This window comes from Scophthalmus maximus, chromosome 2, assembly GCF_022379125.1.
Source record: "Scophthalmus maximus strain ysfricsl-2021 chromosome 2, ASM2237912v1, whole genome shotgun sequence".
NCBI lineage: Eukaryota > Metazoa > Chordata > Actinopteri > Pleuronectiformes > Scophthalmidae > Scophthalmus > Scophthalmus maximus.
The window spans coordinates 19,996,155-20,013,214 of record NC_061516.1 but is presented as its reverse complement, the minus strand read 5'-3'; the positions used below and the strand labels follow the sequence as shown (position 1 = coordinate 20,013,214).

The window sequence follows — 17,060 nt, the reverse complement described above, 5'->3', positions numbered from 1 at the left end:
TCATTTCTGTATGATAGAAATCATTCTCCAAATCACGCCAGTTGAATTTCTTCTATTCTGGTCAATTGCAGGTTAAAACCACATTTCCAAGAAATCTCATTCCTGTTCACAGAAATAATCTTTTCAAAGTCAAACAACTTATTTATCTTAGTCTTATCAGTGGAGGTTAAGATGATTTTTCTGTTGGCCCCTGCCTCTGTAACTCTTGTTAACTATACCACTGTGCCCGGGTTGATTGGTGTTCTGTTTATGCACCAACACGCTGGACGAATTTCCCTTTGGAATAGTGAAATCAATGGATCAATCAATCAACCAAGTGTGACCTGATATCCCAGCACGGTGGATACACGTGGATCCAGAGGTGATGCAGCTGTCGAAAAGGGAAATACAGTGGCACCTGGTGGAGTCGTCCAATTTTTTTTTTCTCTTCTTTTTTTCTTCTAGCAGGGATCGACGACTATTCCTTTAAGTCTGAACAACATGCATCAATAAAAATGTTTCTTTTATGCATGACCAAAAACAAAATTTCCCCCAAATGTCACAGTAGGGAAAAATAATGAAGTTACCGATGGTTGACCTCCATTTAGCTGCTTCAGAGTCAGTGTCCTGGTATTGTCAGTGCTGGCTCATACTGTCTGTCATGGTTTACAGGGACACTTGTATATATATATATATATATATATATATATATATATATATATATATATATATATATATATATATATGAAGCCATCTGTATATAGTCCAGCAAACCTAAGTAATGTCACTGGGAAAATGTAACTTAAATAAAATATTCTCATTTCAGATAAAAGGCCTTTTTTGCCCTAAACATGTTGCAAAACTCTTATCAGCCGGGCCCTTGTGTGAGTTCACATCCGTCATCATTGCACAAAACGGTCTGTCTAACAAAAGCCAGAAGAGTGAAACCGTGTCTCTTTGGAAAGATGGCTCCCGCCCCAGTCCCTCCGTAAATCAAAAGAGTCTCCCTCTTATCTTTAGATAGCCAAAACATGCAAGCAGTGCCGGCACTTGGCGAGCACACGTAATTCCCATCAATTACTCCGAGAAATACTTCCATCTCTGCAAATCGGGGACAGCTGACGAGACACAGACAGCTCTTGGCACAATGGAGTCGTTTTTTATGAATGACATCTGGATAACAAGAGCACCTGCACCGGGTGACCCCGCTGGAGGGGGGGGGGGGGGGGGGGGATGACGTCACAGGGGGATTCGAGTGCACCGAGGCTGAATTTGTGTAAGATGTGGATGATGAAGGAATTTTGTTGTTTATGTGCTTTGCCAGAATTTACAGCTGAAAGACTGTCATCGGTTAAACCCGTCCGCAGCTGGCAAAATGAGGTCTGTTTGTCCAAGGTCATCCGGTGACGTGGACCAATGCTGGTGGTTCTTTTCTCCTCCTCTCACGGATTATATATTCTGTGTTAAATATATGACAGTGAAACTATTTTACAAAGGTTGAAGTAATGAGTTTTCAACAGCTCAAGACAGTTCAAAGTTCAACGTTTTCATCCCAGAGCTACTGAACATCTGTGCTTTTTTTGTTGACCGACAGCTGTTTCCATTTTTCCAAAGGGCACAGCGAAGATGAAGAAATGACTTGAGGAAGTCTGATTTTCAAGAGTGGTGCAGCAGCGAAGACTTGAATAAAAAGGCAAAAAATTCTATTGTTTAAAAAAACAAACAGCTAAAAATTGTCAACCAACATTTAGCAGTTGCTAATCCATTTGCAGTAAACGTGCCAGATTCAGCTTCCGGTCATCAAATCTCTAAGACTTCAAAGTGTTTTTACTATGAATATTACCCATATACAGCACAGTGCCTACTACAGTAGAAGGCTGAACACGCCTTTAGACTTACACTGCATTCAAATATTGTTTCCTTGACTTCTCTGTTCTGCTAATGGAAACGGTTTGAGCTCATGAGCTGTGAAATAATCATTTGAGTGAATTGAGAGTGACATTCTTCCCCCGGTGACCCGTGAAAGATGAACTGAATGGGGCCCAATGTCATTTCGACCGAGCGCCACAAGAGGCCAATATCCAGCTGACGACGGGCTGACGAGGCCTGAAGGATGATGTGACACTGAGAATGTTTCCAGTGAAACCAAAGGCGGTTTCAGTGTTTGCGACACGTCTTCCAGGTGGGGTGACATTTACTTCCTGTTCCAACAGCCAAGGAAAAACACTGCTGACATGTATAATTAGCCACTGCCAGTAAATCATCTTGTTCTCTCTCTCACACACACACACACACACACACACACACACACACACACACACACACACACACACACACACACACACACACACACACACACACACACACACACACACACACACACACACACACACACACACACACACACACACACACACACACACACACACACACACACACACACAGTGTTAAAATTAGCACAGCTCAGTGTCTCATCAGTAACTGAACGTTGTCTCTCTGTGACTAATCATAACTTTCAAAATCCTTTACACACCAACCACACTAAAATACTTCAAGAGAATTTAAACGTTTTTATCCGAGTCCAGTCAAATCTGCCGGACGAATCAAAATTACACTTGATCAAAGTCTAATATCCACTGGCAGCATTAGTTCTCAAAATTCACACAACTCTCCTATTTAGGCATCTTGGAAGTAATACCACTCCGGAGAGATTTATGTAAATGAAAAATGTTCAATAAATCTCTAACAGTCAGTAAAAAGGAAAGAGGAGAGAGAGAGAGGAAGTGGTATCCTCCATCCAGAAGCAGAAATGGCCGTTGTATCAGGTGACACTTTCACAGGAAACCCGTTACTTTTGATTAACAGCTCGTCACGAAAAAAAAAGGACTTTTACAGTTTTAATTCCAAACATGATCCAAGCCAGATACGTAAAATTCTTGCAATAAAAATAATCATTCGACCGACACTAGGATGAGGGCAAAACATAAAAATAATGACTCTTCATATTTCATTATTATGTAAAAGAAAAAGAAAAGCCTCTGCTCTGAATTAATATTTTGTTCTTCACAGACCAGGGTTTCCAAATCACATCTGGTGGTACAATTTGTTTTTCCCCCCTCAATGGAAACCAATCGGGAGCCAGTGACTAAGATCGGATGTTGGAATCGTTTGTTTGACCAGAACCGTCTGACCCCACAGGTGAATCCAGTGACAGACTTGAGCTAATTCCAGGCCCATCACTGTGCCCTTGAGCAAGGCAGTGACCCACAGGCTCCTTTGTGCTTCAGCTGAAACACGTGGATGGTAAATAAGAAAAGAACATTCCTCATTACAGTGAGTGCATAGACAAATCTTAAAAACATGAGGAAAAGATAAGATTAAGGGGGGAAACCCCGGCCTCCTGATCTCCTTCACAAATGGTCCTCAACTTTATTTAGCCCCCGATCCCCGAGGAGCTAATGATTTCTCCCCTTTCAGCCTGGTTACTACGTGATTTATATTCTATTTCACAACAAAAAGTATTAGTCAGGAATGTTAAAAAAACCATTAAAACTGATACTTCAAATATATTAATCTCGCATAGTGGAAAACAACCCATAACCTCAGAACACTGACCACTGGGCTGAGAACCACCGTTTTCTGGACAAATGACTTCATGAGGTTTAAGACCAGTGAGAAAAATTAAACATGATACAAACAAGCCTGCCCCCTGGTGGCCAAACAAGAGGACAGCACATGCAGCTGCTACCGACAGATGTTAAAATAAGGCATTAATTTATACACCACATACTTCATATTTGCAAATAGCACTTGACAGTTCACCACTAACAACTGAAGGTTTTTTACAGATTTCGCAGCGTTCACTATTTTACACCGAAAAGGGGACAATAGACATATTGTCCAAATCAGGTCAAGCAGGGGGGAAATTTTTTTTTCCTTTCATCCTGTTTCGATTGAATAAAGCCAGACAGTGTGCCTCAATGAAAGAGAAAGGAGAGAACGGAGATTGAAGTTTCGCAGGCTCAGTAGATGAAGAGGACTCGGGTGTGGGGCAGCGTGGAGAAGGTGTCGGCCATCTTGCGGATTCTGGCGTAGTTGATGAATCCTCGCAGGAAGAGCAGAAAGCCTGAAGAAGAAAGGAATTGGACAGTGAGACAGTACCAAGCACAACGGAACCATTTAATTCCCTATTATTTATCCATTTAAATACATAGGTCGGCGACTTACCCAAAACCAGGAACACCCACCACAGCCAGTACTGTCCATCAAAGTAACCCGGGAAGTATGTGGAGAACTAGAAAACCCAACAGAACGACAGAAATGACTGGTTAGTATAAATAGGGCTCGCGCTGGTTTCACTCAAATGAGTTTGGCCTCTTAAAAGGGAACGAAGAAGACGGCAGAGTTCCCGAGAGATCTTTGAGGAAATAGCTAAGCGCCAACAAAGCCAGCCACTACAGAAGCAACATTAAAATACCACAGTGGTGTTTGGGGCTTTTTGACTTGTTTGTGCGTACATAAAACCACATTTTATGTTTTTGCGTGTGCGTGTGCGTGTGTGTGTGTGTGTGTGTGTGTGTGTGTGTGTGTGTGTGCGCGCTCTTACCCGGACGATGAGGATCCATTTGATGAGGGAGAGGCCAAAGCCTGAGATGGCCCCGTAGCGGCCGGCTGCGGACGTGGTCAAACAGAAGGACAGGAAGAAACCGATCCAGTTGAAGAGGAATGCCACTGGAAGGAGGAGAAAAAAAAACATGTTAGGTATGTCAACAGAAAAAGAAAACAACCATGAAAAGGTAGGTTATATAATTTCACTAATTTGTTGCTCATATAGAGAGAGAATATATTAATTTCTGTACAAGTCTAGGCAGAGAAGAGCTGAATATTACAAAAAAGGTGAGAAGATTGGGTAACTAACTGAAGAAAGTGAGCATGAAGATGCCGTCGTTTCCTATCCTCAGCTGATCAGTGTCTTCAAAGTCGTCTCTGGTCACAAAGTCTTCATCCTGTGGCGGAATAAGCGACAGAGGGGCAAAACATTATCACACACAGTCTTTCACGATTTAAATGACACAAGTACAAATGCAGTGACTGTCAGATCAAAGTGAATGTGATTTAAGCACAGGCACAGCACCTGCGAGTGGAGACAGTACATACGACACAAACATCCAACCGACCAATGGACACATCACAAACACAAGCAGGCCCACTTAATAACTGGTCACTGCCACTTTAAACCGAAGGACAACCAGTAGATCTCGTTTAACTATCAATTAGCTACTATCTAGCGCTGCAAATACACAAACACACGAGAAAGGTGGGGGCACTGAAAGACATAAAACACTGCATGTGCATCTGTGTCTTCACACACCAAAACCAGGAACCAAACACACTTCCTCTCATCAGACACTCTCACCCTCCCACTTTACCTCCAGTGAACTGCGAATTACATCGTCAAAAGTCTCCGGACGTTCCCTTAGCTGAGGCTGCTGCTGAGCGCCAGGCGTGTGTGTGGCAGAGAAACACAACACCAACAATCATCACCAACACATGCAGTGAGGCGCAATGCATCACAGTGGTCAGAGATTAGCTGTCCGTTTTCAAGAATATGGGAATTTTATTTTTGTGTCACTAAAAAAACCTGTCCGAAAGTAAGGACTTTAATCCCCAGATTTTTTTGCCATTTAATATTGTGTTCAAATCCATATGAATCACAACAGGTCTGTTGTATTGACTAAAACTCCACGAGAAGGACTAAAAAGCCTCCTGCACAGTCCACTGTCACACAAGTCTCACTAATGTTACTGTTACTGATCTTTTTTAAATATTTTTTTGAGAGAATTAAAGTCAATACATTTTTGTAAACCTTTAAAAGACCCCCATTTTATTCTGAGGCTCCCTCCCCCTTTCAAATGTTGCATTAATATTCAATCAGATTTTGAGGGGGGGGGGGCGCAAACCCGGATGTACACGGGGTAGTTTATGGTGCCAGAAGTATTTTTTTAATAATTTTTTAAGGTTTGCTACCAGGCATGTATTGTGCACATTACGTGCAGAAAGACTGCCTTGAATTAAAGTTAAAAGAGTTGGGGGGGGGGGGTTATTTATCTTTTTTATCAGTTTTTGAGTAACTGCAGTTGCTCAAACCAGCAACAAAAGCTGGAAGCAATTCATGCAGAAAACACAAAGATACACAATCGGATAAGTGAAGGACACACCAAAGACAAGTAAAAAAAACCACAACAGAACTTCCTGTGGTGGGACGCTAAGCACTTCCTGCCTTGCAGACAACACACAAAGTCATTAAGCAACAAGCTACAGTGTGTGTGTGTGTGTGTGTGTGTGTGTGTGTGTGTGTGTGTGTGTGTGTGTGTGTGTGTGTGTGTGTGTGTGTGTGTGTGTGTGTGTGTGTACGCATGTGGAAAATGTTACAACTGGCAAAAAAAAAAAAGATACAAATAAAGTGAGACGCTCACTCTTCCAGTTACCAGGGGAACAGTAGTCTCAGCTTTGGTTCTTTCTGCTTCATCATAGGAAGGTAGCGTCGTCGCCACATTGTACGATGGAGGCTTGGGGAAAGCACCGTCTTCCTTGTAGTCAAAGTAAGCTGATAAAAGAAAAGGCACAGTTACAAACGCAGAGACAAGACGACTTACTGATACAACCACTGACTATAAGATTGGCACAAAGCTGGCTAGATTAACTACATGATGTCAGAAACGTAAATAAAAAATTGCACGGTGTTTTGTTTTCACTGGGTTTCTTTTGTCCAACCAACAACCCAAAGATGTTCACATCGTGAATATGTCAAATTAACGTCTTGAATTCTCACATTTGAGAAACTGTTCGATTTTGTAGCTTCAAAAGGGAAATAAAAGGATTTATTTGAGTATCAGGATAATTCTTTTTCTGTTGATCAACTAATCAGTAAATTGATGAATGGGTTGCAGCTCTGATTTTAGATAAGAGACCCTACTGTTCTGTAAGAGGACTGGATGTGAATAAATCAATAAATATAACAAACTGACTTAAATGCCTTTAAAATAAATCAGCTCTTGAATAAGTGCATTCTGTGTGTTTGGTACTTTGATAGCGAGACATCTATTTATACTTTTGGAGCTTCAAACTATCCACTACAGTTAAAGTAATTGGGGTTTGTCAGGTCTACTGTCGTAGAAGTTTCCCCTCTCTTGTGTGAGAGACTGTGCTTCTTGGTGCACTGTGTGAGGTCATCTTATCTTTGGGAGGTCAGGTCACTGTCTCCGGATGTCATAGTCTTGAACTATAGTCTAAACATCCTGATTCGAAGGAGCCATTCCATCTGTTTACTGACGACATGATTCTGAGAGTTAGATACAACACGCTCACCGGGAACGGGAGGGGATTTTGGGACATCATGCACGGCACCTTTTTTTTTTTTTTTAATCTTTGTACGAACCACAAATCCCCTCAATATTGAGCTTCAGTGATAAATACTTCTGCTTAAGACATCTAAGGTATCCGGCCTCCTGATTCAACCGCATCAATTTTTCCCAATCTCAGTTACCATGTAATGTGCCACCGTTGTATATGACATCAACACCAGAAACATCTGGCGGAGTCACGGTCTTACCAGCATTGTCCGCTGCGATGCTGCTGTATGGAGGTGGAGCTTCAGCCGCTACCTGTGGACTCTCTTCTGGGTCATCCTCGTCGGGCAGCTGTGGTAAAGGTAAAGGTAAAAAAAATTAATAATAAAACACTTCCTGGTTTATCTAAGGCTACAAGTATATTTGTCAGCACTGACTGCTTCCCATTATAGATTATTAGATTATTTTAAACAAAAAAGGAGCTTCCCACTGCCTGTCTAGAGTTAAGTGATTATTACAAAGGAAGTTGACATCATCAGATAGAGAGGACGAATTGAAACTGGGCCCACATCAAAGCTTCTCAAGCATATATGAACACTGAAAAGAAGAAATGAGCAGCAACTTAAGTGTGTTACAGTCTCTCTAGTTGAAAGCAGGAAACACGTTAGTGGCCCAATCGATTAAAATACCCTGATCGTGGTTTTGTCGCTGACGTCAGACACAGACAGCACTGTCACGTTTCCAGGAAAGGCCACCGAGGTGATTCTGAACACCAAGTAGTAAGTCTGCACCAACGGTCTTACAGAGGTGTAAATTACAGGTTAACAACACCTTCGTTTTCCCTTTGGTGGGGGCAACACTTTATGCAATCCCAAAAATAAAAGAGCACTGCCTGAATATTTACTTGTGTTAACATAAAGCAATCCTTTCAGTTCCTCAGGAAAATAACAACTGTGTGTAAAAGTCCACTCAAGTAAATATTGTTTTTTTCCTTCCCTATGTAAAAGACCCATTTGTACACTGAAACCATCTAAGGCTAAAAAAGGTTTCCAGGAACCTCTTTGTCACAAAATGACACTATTTATGTTCTCGCCAAACAGTTTTTGGGGAGAGTACAGCTGATACCGGGAGGAATAAGTAAACTTACAGCATGTCTAGTCCCCCACTGAACAAAACTGGCTTTTACACCAGAGAACACCGCTCATGTGGCCGATTGCACATTAATTATTGCTGCAATCAGCCACATGAGCGGACTTAACCGTAGCGGCTGTCTGCTCCACCAACAGTGAAGCAAGTCAGCAGGGAGATTTGGAGGTTAAGCCAGATGACCTGCGAACACGCCCACTGCTGTGGATCATGTGCTGTCCAAACATGACCGTTAACCCGGCGGAGGAGAGAGAAACTGACTACATACAAGTGATGCACTGAGTATTTACATTGTATTTAATGCCACTTTATATTCTTCTACTCTCCATCCAGATTTCACAGGGAATTATTGGGACTTTTTACTCCACAACATTTATGCTGGTGACAGCTGTGATCACTCGTTAATTTAGAAAGATTTTTTGATACAAAACAAATCTGCAAAATGTCTTTATTTCTGTCTCCATTAGGGCTGCAACTAACTATGATTTTTATAATCTATTATTTTCTCGATTAATCGATTAGTTGTTTAGTCCATAAAATTGTGAAAAATGTTGATCGGGTTTCCCAAAACCCCAAGATGATGTTTTGTTTTTGTCCCCACACCAAAGATATTCAATTTACTGTCACGGAGGAGCAAAGGAACCAGAAAACGTTCACATTTAAGAAGCTGAAATCAGAGAATTTCGAAAAAAAAATCTTCATATAAACTACCTGAACCAATTAATCGATTGTCAAATTAGTTGGCGATTAATTTAGTTATTGATTATGAATCTAATAATCCATTAACCATTGCCGTTCTAGTTTCCATATAGTCAAACAGTATCAAGTATTTGTTTTTATTTTCACATGCTTCTTGTTTCAAAACAGAAAGCCTGTTGAAGACTGCTTCATTGGACAATAAATATTAATATAATAATTTTACAATAATAAAACAAAAACAATGGTTGATGAAATAATCTTACATTTGGTCGCTTATATGGGGAGCCTGAGATTTTTCTGGAGACCATTAAAGACAGAATCATCTTTGGAAAACAAGGTTTGTTGTTTTTTTATGTTCAAGATTAAACTGCTCAACCAGTAGTTTAAACTCTGATCAGTAAAATACCACCTACACATCAATGTCCCAGTAGCATACTGCCCAATTTTTTATACTCGCGTTTAAGTATAATTTGTAATGCAGTACTTACAGTATTTATTTATTTTTTACACTGAATTATTACTTTTGTGGAACTGACACACAACGACAGGTTCATCAAAAGGCGTCAAACCGGAACAGGAAGTGGAGTTCACGCTCACTCTCGATTTGATATTGCAATAACTAAAAGGAGCTAGCTCGCTAGCACAGAGGCGTGCTAGCCACGATGCTAACAGCTTCCGGTGAAAACAACGATGCTCCCGTCGTCAACGACGGCGACGAAAATTGACCTCGTTGACAGTGAGACAGACACTCGGCGTCCAGAGGAAACGCCGCCGATCGACGGGAGGTGGCGGCGACGACGACGACGACGACGACCCGACGCGGCGGTGTAGCTTCTTTTTTTTTTCACCGGCTTGGCGACGTGAAAAAATGTTGAATCTTTTACAACGTGTTGTCTCGAGATGTTAACTTGAAGTCGTACCTGCTGATATCTGGCGCTCGGTTCGGCCATTCCGGGGCGAACGGCTCGGTGTCGGCGACAGGGGGGCGAGAAGCGACGCTGCCAAGACGTCCGGCGACAACAGAAACAAAAAGAAGGACAAATTATGTAACAGTACAAACTGTAAACTCAAGCGTCGGCACAGTGAACAGCTGCCTCTCCCTCGACTGCTCACACCACTGTCAAGAGGCGCTGTTAGTCAGCATAAAAGAAACATTGCGTCGTGTCGGCTTTTCAAAATAAAATCCAGATTGGAGATTACGACACAGCTAAAGCCGTAGGCCAAAACGCAGTAACTGTCTATATAGATATAGATATCTATATCTATATCTATATAGATACAGATATAACCATAATCATGATTATATTTAAATATCTAAAGTGCTCCAACATCGTATTGAGTTTAATAATGGGTGTGAAGTAACATTCTGGTCCTCTAAAAGACAAACTAGCTTAACTGTATGTAATTCATGATACATTTATCAGAGGTGCTGAAAAGAGCTTATCATATATTAGACTGCAGTGCATACGTTAGGTAGCCTCTACTATTATTATTATTATATTCGTTCAGTGATTGTCCTTCAGTATGAACCATTGTCATTTATCTTTTTATTTTGAATCCGTATTCGGTGGTTTTATTTTGAAACCAATACCTACCTGTTTCTTCCGCACTCTCGTCCACTTGATGCAGCTCTTGCTCGCCCAAGTCATTGACGTCAATGGCCACAACAAACCCTCCACCGCCCCCCTCTGAAAGTAGGTGAAACAGCAGCACTGTGTCACAGCCCGAGCCAGGGACATTAAATAATACTTGTGATGAGATTATTGGACCAAATATTTAAAAGGACACTGCACTTGTACTTACTCCTATGAGGGACATGGAGTATATGTGTATTATATCCATCTGTATACAAACATGGTAAGGACATAATTGCACAAACTTGAGGGTTGGATTTTTTCTTTTCATTGTTGGCACAGAGGACAACCAGTCTGAACTGAAACTGACTGAGGTCAAAACTCATGTTCAAACATATCACATATTCTTAAGAGCACATGTTCTTTCATTACACTCTCGGTTTGGGCAATAAAAACACAGACAAATGCAATTGGGTCTTGTAAGGTTTTATTGTAACTTTATCTAAAATAAAAAGGCAACAACAATACCTATGACATTTTTGGTGCAAGCTTAAGTGTTTGGATAAAAGGTGGGCTGTATATTGCAAACTTGAATTCCAGTCAGGTCTACGCAGGGTGCTGGTACCTGAGGAGCACCGGGTAGGTGGTGCCTATGTGCTTCTGGTTGTAGTGGTGGCAAACGATCTCCACGTCGTAGAAGCTGAACTGGACTTTGACACGCTCGTTGGGCGAGGTGAGGAAACAGAGGGTGTAGAGGGCGAACTCGAACTCGGGGCTGACGCCGATGAAGATGCTGCCCTTGGGCTTTATGCCGTTCTTCCAGCTGAACTGTAGCGCCAGGATGTGTTTGTTCTCGTCAGGCTGCAGAGAGGGCGAGAGGGCGAGGGGGGGGGGGGGGGGGGGGGGGGGGTGATGAAAGAGAGGATAAGTGGGAGACAAGTGGGATTGTTTGACAGAGAGCAGCAGTGGGTTTGGTCCTCGTCAGGCTGAGGAGAGGAGACAGTGAGAGGGGATGTGAGTTTACAGTGTCAGCGTGTCATTGACAGTCGCAAACAAAGACAGAAGAGATTTGAACTTGGCCAGAGGAGGTGAGAGTAAAGATAACATATTAGGCCTCGAGAAATTAGACATAGACGTCCTGTCGGTGCTTTACATGTACCTTTTGATTTTAGTATCCAGTAGTTTTTATCTCATACTGTTGACTTAGTATCCCATGATTATTACTTTCTGATCATCTTGATTTATCAGCTCGTGATTATGACTTACTTAGTCAAAATCGTTCACTTTTCTAAAACTTTTGATATTTTTGATTATCATATTATTTATAGTTAATCATATCTCTTTTTTTTACGTTGCAAGTTGAATTTTTTTGTAATTATCTCATATCCTATTTCGTTTTACTCTGCAAGTCACAATCTCATTCTCATTTCCTAATTTTGTGTCAGTGTGGGATAATTTGGACATTCAAAATGTTGACTCACAATTAATATTTTCATTTCAATCATGCATCATCAATGAAATGGGATTCCATATACAACATATGAGGAGACACAGATTTTGGTAAAACTGCCCTGCTGCCATCAGGTGATATGAACATAATCGTTGAATCCAGTATTCTATGCAAATACTTTGTCTTGCGTTATGCTGCATTATGCTTGGAAACTACATAGAAGATCTGTGAAAATAATATAAAATGCTGCTGAGCAAGAAGAAGCAAGACGAGCAGACTTGGCCACAACTAAATGTGAGATTTCTCATCGGCGTGCAAGAACGATTGACGAGAGCACGATCACAAAGAGTGCAAGTCAAGTTGGGGCGAATGGAGGTGATGAGAGAAAAAGGGAGGATGGATGAGGAGGTGGGTCACATACAGCTGGTGGTGTTACTGGGAAATTTAAAACATTTGACGGTAGATAGCGACACAGGAGGATGTATAATGTACAATTTATTGTTGGATATTCCTTTCATTGTAAACTGCTTCGTTCAGCCTTTTATCTTAACCATCTTGATTAAAACCCACTCAGTTAATACCTGGGGCGAATGTGCGTTGACGCTGTATCCTTTGTAATCAATGTGTCCCAGCTTCTCCTGCAGGTAGAGCTGGATCCAGTTGTGGAAGCCAATCACGGTGCGTCCTCCTCTCGTCTCTCCGACGAACACGTGTTCGAACCCTGAGGAGTCTGGCCTGTAGGGGAGACGGAGAGGCAACCCGTCACACCAGAAAACACATTTTGCTGATATGTTTTCATGCCGATGTCCTCGACTGTACGCTGTCTATTGTCTCACTCAGTTGTTTATACACGCGGCAGAACTACATATACGTTTTAAAAAATCTGTCATTTCACCAGCTCATGGTGGGGACCCTTATAACTCTCAGCAGTGGGCTGCTTCCATCCAGGAGCATGCTGCAAAATAAACATCTTCAGTCTGGAAAGCCAGTTTCTCAGCATGAGACAGCCACCATCAGAGTGCCACATTCCACCGGTGAACTGGCTGTATGTGCCAGATTCCACCCACCTGCTGGATCCCCTCCTCGCATAGAGTTCAAACCAGATCGTGTACAGCTGCTCCTTGAATTTTGTCGGGTCCTCAGGGGAGAGGTGCTTCTCGACCAGGTATTTATGGGCTATCTGCAAACGAACAAAGAATTTAGTATGAAATGTAACTAACTTACCCTATTTACAATAACCTATATTAAAAACATATAGTCAACATATAATTATTATTAATATAATAATATCATTCTTTCTCATTGAATTTGAAGTAGACATTGGCCTCTGTGAGGCTCAGGAGGACGGGAAGGTAGTCAGTCCCCACAGGTACCTTCATGGTGGGAGTCTGAATGATGGAGTCCAGGAACTTGTGGTTCTCGGCCACCTCTTCAGGGGTTACGATTTCTGGCTCGCCGGTGTCACTCTCATAGTTGTCCAGCAGGGAGATGAAGGCTGCAGAAACAACACACACACTCGTCAAATGGTGAATTTATGCAGGCTCGGACGACGAATGAAAAAAAGAAATCCTTTTTCAAAACCTGCAAAATGTTTGAGTGCCGTCCACATGGACAGGTCTCGACAACCACTTATCCAAAACACCTCACAGTCAAAACTGCACTTCCCAGCTCTCCCGGCGACACATTCGGCAAGTATGAAGTTGGTCGCATGAGCGGTTGTCGAGAAAAGTCAAAGGACAGAAATAGAAACAGAAAGAAGGACAGAGATTTCTGGAACTATTAGAAGGATATAATATAAGTAAGAAATAATAGAGATTGGGAGATTGCTTTTAGCAATGAAACGTGCTCTATAAATGAAATTTATTATTATTATTATTAGTAGGGAGACTAATAATAATTGGGGGGTGAGTGCACAAGTATGTTTTTTCATCTTAATTTAAGCCTTACATACCTGAGACCATGTTTTGATAAGCCTGGATTTAAGAGCACAATCCCTGTTGCAATTAATGTTAAACCCGGTGTCAGACAGGGAAACATTGTAAGAGACTATGCCCCCCCCCCCCCCCCCAACAGGATTTCATCCTCGGACTGAACTCTTAATACCAACTGTTACATAACTCAACTCCCTCTAGCGCTCTGCACACGGGCCACCACCTTCCCTGTGCACGCTGCACAATGTAAATCATCAGGGGGACGTGTGCCTCAGCAGTTATCGTCGCAGCGGTAGAGAGAGAGAGAGAGGGACTCTGCATGCTCTGTGGTTATGCAACATGCCACCCATCCGGCATAAGGAGATTAAGAAAAAAAAAGGGAGATGACAAGGAGGATAGCGTCAAACCCTGCACAAAGGGGCAGAGGGATGTAAGAGGCGATTTTGTCAATTCAAATGTTGTTGTTGTTGTTTTTTGACAGGGCAGTCGTGTAAGAGTGTTACACCCAGAAGAATCCAGTCGGTGTCTGTCTCTTCCCACAGAAGCAAAGGAAAAGTTGTTCACAACGTACAACTCCCCTTTTGCGCTTACCTAAAAAGGTCTCCTTTTTGAAGATGTTCTCGTCGACAAATGTGAACAGAGGGTATCCTGCGCCATCGTTGTTGTCGTTGAGGGCCATGCTGTCTCCAGCTTTGCCCTGCAGCAGGAAGAGAGAGGCTCAAACTTTGAAATCACACTGGTGCAAATAGGTTATGTACAGTGGGGTCCCTGCTTTGTGTTTTTCCCTAAAAAAAAAAAATTCACGTGCAAATAGAGGAGCCTCTGAATGTACGTCACAGCTGAATGTACGAGGTGGATGCAATGCTACCTTTTTACAATTTAAATATTTATATAGAACCGACCAGTGCTCCCCTAAAATGGTTCTGCTATCTAACCAGATGTGGCAGTTTAGATTAAGACCCCATTGCTCCCATAATCTCCATTGTTTCCCGTCACGTTAACTGTAGAAAATCTTTTTCTTTCATAACAGGTCTTAGGTTTTCTCTTTTCATACAGAAGAGAATAAAGAATGTGACTGACAGATGAAAAGCGACGGCTCTGTTTGCTGTGGTGACACAGTAAAACCTTCTGCTGTGTGCTACAAAAGTAAACCAATCGTTTTCATGGGAAATTCACGGTGCACAATGTGAACTGTCAACAGCCTGTATTCACTTCAAGTATATAATATCTTAAAATGAGATTTATGGCTATTTATTGAAGGCCTCTAAGTCATATTCAATTGTAGATATGTTTGAGGGCCAGTAAGGAAGATAAAGGTTGAATCTGGTGTGTGTGTGTGTGTGTGTGTGTGTGTGGTGCACCTGCAGAGAGATCCTGTAGTCTTTTCCAGGTTTCAGTCTGTTGACGTCGTTGTCCCACAGCTCCTGCACCATGGCCGACAGCTCTCTGTCACTCTCAATCATGGTGCGTCTGCTCGGTGGCTCAGGCGTGGTGGATGGTCTGATGGTTTGGTTTTCAGTTAACGTCTCTGACCGGAGAGAAACAGTCGAAGAATCTGAAACCTGCTACGTTTGACGATCTGAAAGTATGTAAATGTACATTTTACATGGTTTATTTTTTTCAAAAGCTAAATTATAAACCATCTTTGGACTGTAATAACGTAATTTGACAAGTAATTTGATTTGGATGTTGAGTTTTAAATTGAGTTGTACGTGTACTGTTCATCTATAAACATCTTTAGTCACACATAATTATAATTATTATATCATTGCAGAATTTTACAAGTTAGTAATACTTTAAATAAAAAGATGCAGTTTAGTTTGGCACTCCACTTAATTCTCTTTAGTTATTAATCATAAATGTACTGTATATATGGTGTTATATTGACACCCTGTGGACAAGATTTTATAGGACTTTTAATTAACTGAATCTGTATTGAGATATATTGTAATAGATTAAACACCAAAAAAAACCCAGAGATTATAAATGCTCAAACAACATTACATGCTTGTTCCCTGACAGATGAACATAATGCATATAGATAATCACAAAACGGTGAGTCACAAGGCTGTCATGAAGTTAGCGTGGCCTGTGACGGTCCAAAGCATTGTAAAAAAACTAAACATGACAGCCTCTCCTGTACGTCCAGTGCACCTCTACAAAAAAACATGGCTGACGACAGACCACACGTCCATGACAGTGAGATCTGGGAACTTCAAATTGAGCATCCAAGCCCCAGGCCTGCATCCCAAAATCAACTGACCTTTTTTTTTTTACTTGTACTTGTGTAAAAAGTCTAGTGTCGTCCTGTTTTTGCTGGCTCACTGAGGTGAAAACGGCGACGGCTGAACGGTCGGTGGAGTTCGCTGTGCTGGTCAGATGCTGCTGGTGCCTCTCTCCTGTGTTTGTGAGAGCAGGTGTCTTTAGGGGCATAGTACCAGTCCGGCCGGTCAGTCAGTGTGTATGGATAAAGACGGGGGGGGGGGGGGGGTGAACAGAGAGCACGAGTCAGGGGATGGGACAGGACAGGGGAGAGAGAGGGGCCATTTTAAAGGGTTATCCCCTGTCAGCAACTCTAGCCAAAGGGATTACACCATGTTGTCGTCTCTTTTCAGTCTCAGGCTCAAACGTGCGCTCTTTGTTTCTTTAGTGTTTCATTGTTTCTCTCTCTGTCACAGCTTAACCTCTGGACCACAGGGTAAATGTGGGTCACGTTTCAGGTAGCAAGATATTGTAAAGGAAAGTATACTTGGAGCACTTAGAAAGAGCAAATGTTTATAAAATCAATATGTACTTTCTTCTACTTACCTTAGTTTGGTAATATAGCAGATTGTTTTTCATTCTAAATTATCTCAGGATTAAACGTTTGCTCATAATTGAGGGAAAACTTAAAATAATGCTTTTTTAAAAGGGGGACTTCTTACAGCATTAC

At 41.8% G+C, this 17,060-nt stretch overlaps 2 protein-coding genes across 7 annotated transcripts; both read right to left on the bottom strand.

The window, feature by feature from the left end:
* Positions 1–2,863: 2,863 nt before the first annotated feature.
* Positions 2,864–10,308, bottom strand: ndfip1l (Nedd4 family interacting protein 1, like). Of its 5 annotated transcripts, none has more exons than XM_035626119.2 (8): positions 10,094–10,308; positions 7,592–7,679; positions 6,456–6,586; positions 5,409–5,468; positions 4,898–4,985; positions 4,586–4,710; positions 4,207–4,273; positions 2,864–4,105 (listed from the first exon to the last, which is right to left on the bottom strand). In XM_035626119.2, the coding sequence occupies exons 1-8, from the start codon at positions 10,121–10,123 to the stop codon at positions 4,002–4,004; spliced, it is 693 nt and encodes a 230-aa protein (XP_035482012.1). In that variant the 5' UTR covers positions 10,124–10,308; the 3' UTR covers positions 2,864–4,001. The 5 variants fall into 5 exon arrangements, with proteins under 5 accessions (XP_035482012.1, XP_035482013.1, XP_035482014.1 ...); XM_035626120.2 differs by having other exon boundaries at positions 5,409–5,471; positions 6,468–6,586; XM_035626121.2 differs by having other exon boundaries at positions 6,468–6,586.
* Positions 10,309–11,116: 808 nt separating this feature from the next.
* Positions 11,117–16,554, bottom strand: endou2 (endonuclease, polyU-specific 2). 2 transcript variants are annotated; one of them, XM_035626117.1, is made up of 7 exons: positions 16,392–16,554; positions 15,490–15,707; positions 14,720–14,825; positions 13,571–13,692; positions 13,265–13,377; positions 12,779–12,932; positions 11,117–11,608 (listed from the first exon to the last, which is right to left on the bottom strand). In XM_035626117.1, exons 2-7 carry the CDS (start codon positions 15,589–15,591, stop codon positions 11,354–11,356), a joined length of 852 nt encoding a protein of 283 aa, XP_035482010.1. In that variant the 5' UTR covers positions 15,592–15,707; positions 16,392–16,554; the 3' UTR covers positions 11,117–11,353. The 2 variants fall into 2 exon arrangements, with proteins under 2 accessions (XP_035482010.1, XP_047186389.1); XM_047330433.1 differs by having other exon boundaries at positions 15,490–15,656.
* Between the last annotated feature and the right edge of the window lie 506 nt (positions 16,555–17,060).

What these genes read in the sequence shown, in the direction of transcription:
- ndfip1l (XM_035626119.2), bottom strand. Translation starts at nt 10,123, where the DNA reads ATGGCCGAACCGAGCGCCAGATATCAGCAG. An exon ending in CATCGCAGCGGACAATGCTG is followed by an intron (nt 6,587 to 7,591) that starts GTAAGACCGTGA and finishes TTCTTTTATCAG; the next exon opens with CTTACTTTGACTACAAGGAA. An exon ending in GTGGGTGTTCCTGGTTTTGG is followed by an intron (nt 4,106 to 4,206) that starts GTAAGTCGCCGA and finishes TTTCTTCTTCAG; the next exon opens with GCTTTCTGCTCTTCCTGCGA.
- endou2 (XM_035626117.1), bottom strand. Translation starts at nt 15,591, where the DNA reads ATGATTGAGAGTGACAGAGAGCTGTCGGCCATGGTGCAGGAGCTGTGG. An exon ending in TTCAGACTCCCACCATGAAG is followed by an intron (nt 13,378 to 13,570) that starts GTACCTGTGGGG and finishes GTTCGTTTGCAG; the next exon opens with ATAGCCCATAAATACCTGGT. An exon ending in TCAACGCACATTCGCCCCAG is followed by an intron (nt 11,609 to 12,778) that starts GTATTAACTGAG and finishes CCCTCTCTGCAG; the next exon opens with CCTGACGAGAACAAACACAT.